The sequence below is a fragment of the Protobothrops mucrosquamatus genome, unplaced genomic scaffold, assembly GCF_001527695.2.
Source record: "Protobothrops mucrosquamatus isolate PMUCROS unplaced genomic scaffold, P.Mucros_1.0 scaffold6474, whole genome shotgun sequence".
NCBI lineage: Eukaryota > Metazoa > Chordata > Lepidosauria > Squamata > Viperidae > Protobothrops > Protobothrops mucrosquamatus.
In genome coordinates, this window is record NW_015392298.1 from 11,303 (window position 1) to 13,627 (window position 2,325).

At 38.7% G+C, this 2,325-nt stretch overlaps 1 protein-coding gene across 1 annotated transcript in view; it reads right to left on the reverse strand.

Moving 5' to 3' along the window:
• LOC107300253 (serine/threonine-protein kinase ULK2-like) overlaps window positions 1–2,325 on the reverse strand; it is a gene marked incomplete at both ends in the record, with an annotated part of 31,605 nt that overhangs the window by 11,259 nt on the left and 18,021 nt on the right. Inside the window, one exon of the mRNA XM_015829591.1 lies at window positions 2,041–2,193. Within this exon, the coding sequence (XP_015685077.1) occupies window positions 2,041–2,193 (153 nt within the window). The remainder of the gene's footprint in view (window positions 1–2,040; window positions 2,194–2,325) is intronic.

The following is a 2,325-nucleotide window of genomic DNA, read 5'->3' on the forward strand; positions in this document are numbered from 1 at the left end:
AAAGCATTTATTAAGGTTACAATACGTCAGTACAGCATGGTGGAAATGCTTAGGTCTGCTTCTCTTCCGTTATGCATAACATTCCAAGCATTTTCCACTCCCTTATTGTAGGGTCATGGTTCACATCTTCCAATCAACTTGGAAGATGTGATTTACTTCCGGTTTCTTTCTCCCGGGCTATCCTTATGCTCCTCCCTCTCTCCCAGTTGCTGGTTTAACTATATATATACCAGACAGTTCTGCACATTGTCAAAGCAAGAATATACAGTAGTTGCAGCGTTGACAATAGCAGTCTCCCAGTATTTGAGCGACTGCCACAAAGAGGAGGGGATAAATTTATTTCCCAAAGCCCCTGAAGGCAGGAAAAGAAGCAACAGATGGAAACTAACCAAGGAGAGAAGCAACCTGGAATTAAGAAGAAACTTCCTAACAGTGAGGACAATTCACCGGTGGAAGAGCTTGCCACTAGAAGTTGTGGATGCCTCCATCCCTGGAGGTTTTTAAGAGGAGACGGGACACTCAACTTGTCTGAAATCGTATGGGGTCTCCTGCTTGAGCAGGGGGCTGGACTAGAAGACCTCCAAGGTCCCTTCCAGCTCGGAGTCTAACGGACTGATTTCTTTTATCCTTCTTTCAAACCACTCTTCCTCTCTGGCCAGACTGTGGACTTTGCTGTCTCCAAGAGACCTCTGCCTTTCAGAAGCAGATGGACCTCTGGATCTTGTCCAGATGGGTTTGTGCTCCTGTGTCGTTTTCTTTTCTTTTCTTTTTTTTTAATCCAAAACAATTTTTATTAGTTTTCCATTTTACACCAACACAGCTTAAGAACCCACGTGGAAACATGGTGATCCATTTTTAAAAAAAACAAACAATAACATAGTAAATATATACACATTATTTCTTAAAAATTTCCCTCTCTATCTATATAGGATATTATAATCAAATTAATACATTTTCAGATGAATTCATTCATTACTATGTCTAACCATCAACTGCATTAATCAACAAAAAAAATTTAATCTATAAAAACCTATATTTCTTCACACATTTAAACTTAAACTTAATGAACCCTCCATTTATTTAAAAATATTATAATCAAGTCAATATCTTTCTAAAACCAATTCATTCACTAATATAACATTTCATCCAAGTTATATAATTAAAAATAAACTAACATTCTCTATCTATTTATTGTTATAAGCTCATTAAGACATTTCTAAGACAAATTTTCATTGAATATATCACTCTCTATATAAATTTCATTAATCCATAAAAGTTTACAAACTCATTATCCATCCCAATGATCCTGTATCATGCTTTCTTAATTTTCCAAATATTTAATCTTAAACTAACATATTCATTTACTATTCAGGTGCCCCAAGTGTTTTCTTATTTAAACGTTATTAACGCCAAAAATAAATTCTTCTCTTTCTCACCAATATTCTATTGTTTTTCACTCCAATAATTAATTCCATCATTTCCCATATTTCAGTTCTTTTCTCATTATACCATCTCTAATATTAAAAACACATAAAGCCCTTTTAACAAAGTCCAAATCCAAATCAATCCAGTTCGCTATAAAACCTTTACCACATTACTATAATCAGATTTAATATTTATTAAATACTAGCTGTACCCAGCCACGCGTTGCTGTGGCTCAGTCTGGTAAAAGCGTGTGTTGCTTTTACGTCCATCAGATGGCGCTGTTTTTCAAAAAAAGCATGTTTTTACCTGTCACAGGTGTGACATCTATATAATAGTAGGTATATAAAAACACGCACGTATTCGAATGCAACGTTGTGTCAACATTTCAAAGCAATCGGTGAAGAACTTTCGGAGATTTAAGATTTTGAACAAACGAACATTTACATTTTTATTTATATAGATTAAATATGCTTTTGAAAAGCATATTTGGGGCAACCATGCCCTGGATGATTGAGAATGGCTGCCTCAGAATCGCCCCCACCTGGTCGCTGTCCAGTCAGAATCTGCTCAAGGACACCCCCCCCCCGTTTGACCCGGAAGGAGTCACTTCCTCACCTGACATTGTGCGAGCTCGCAGAACCATGTGGGTGCACGTGGGAGGGGTGGCGCTGTTCGGAGGGGATCCTACAGTGAACATCACAGCCCTGGAACTGGCTCCAACTGGCATGGACGGAGGTCCTCCGGTAATGCCACAGGCCCCCGGGGGAGCTGGGGAGGAAAAAATAAGCGGGTTAGATCTCAGGAGAAACTGGTATATATGCAGAATGAATGTAGGGCAGTGTTTCTCAACCGTGGCAGCTTTAAGAGGGGTGGATTTCTACTCCCAGAATCCCCCAGCCA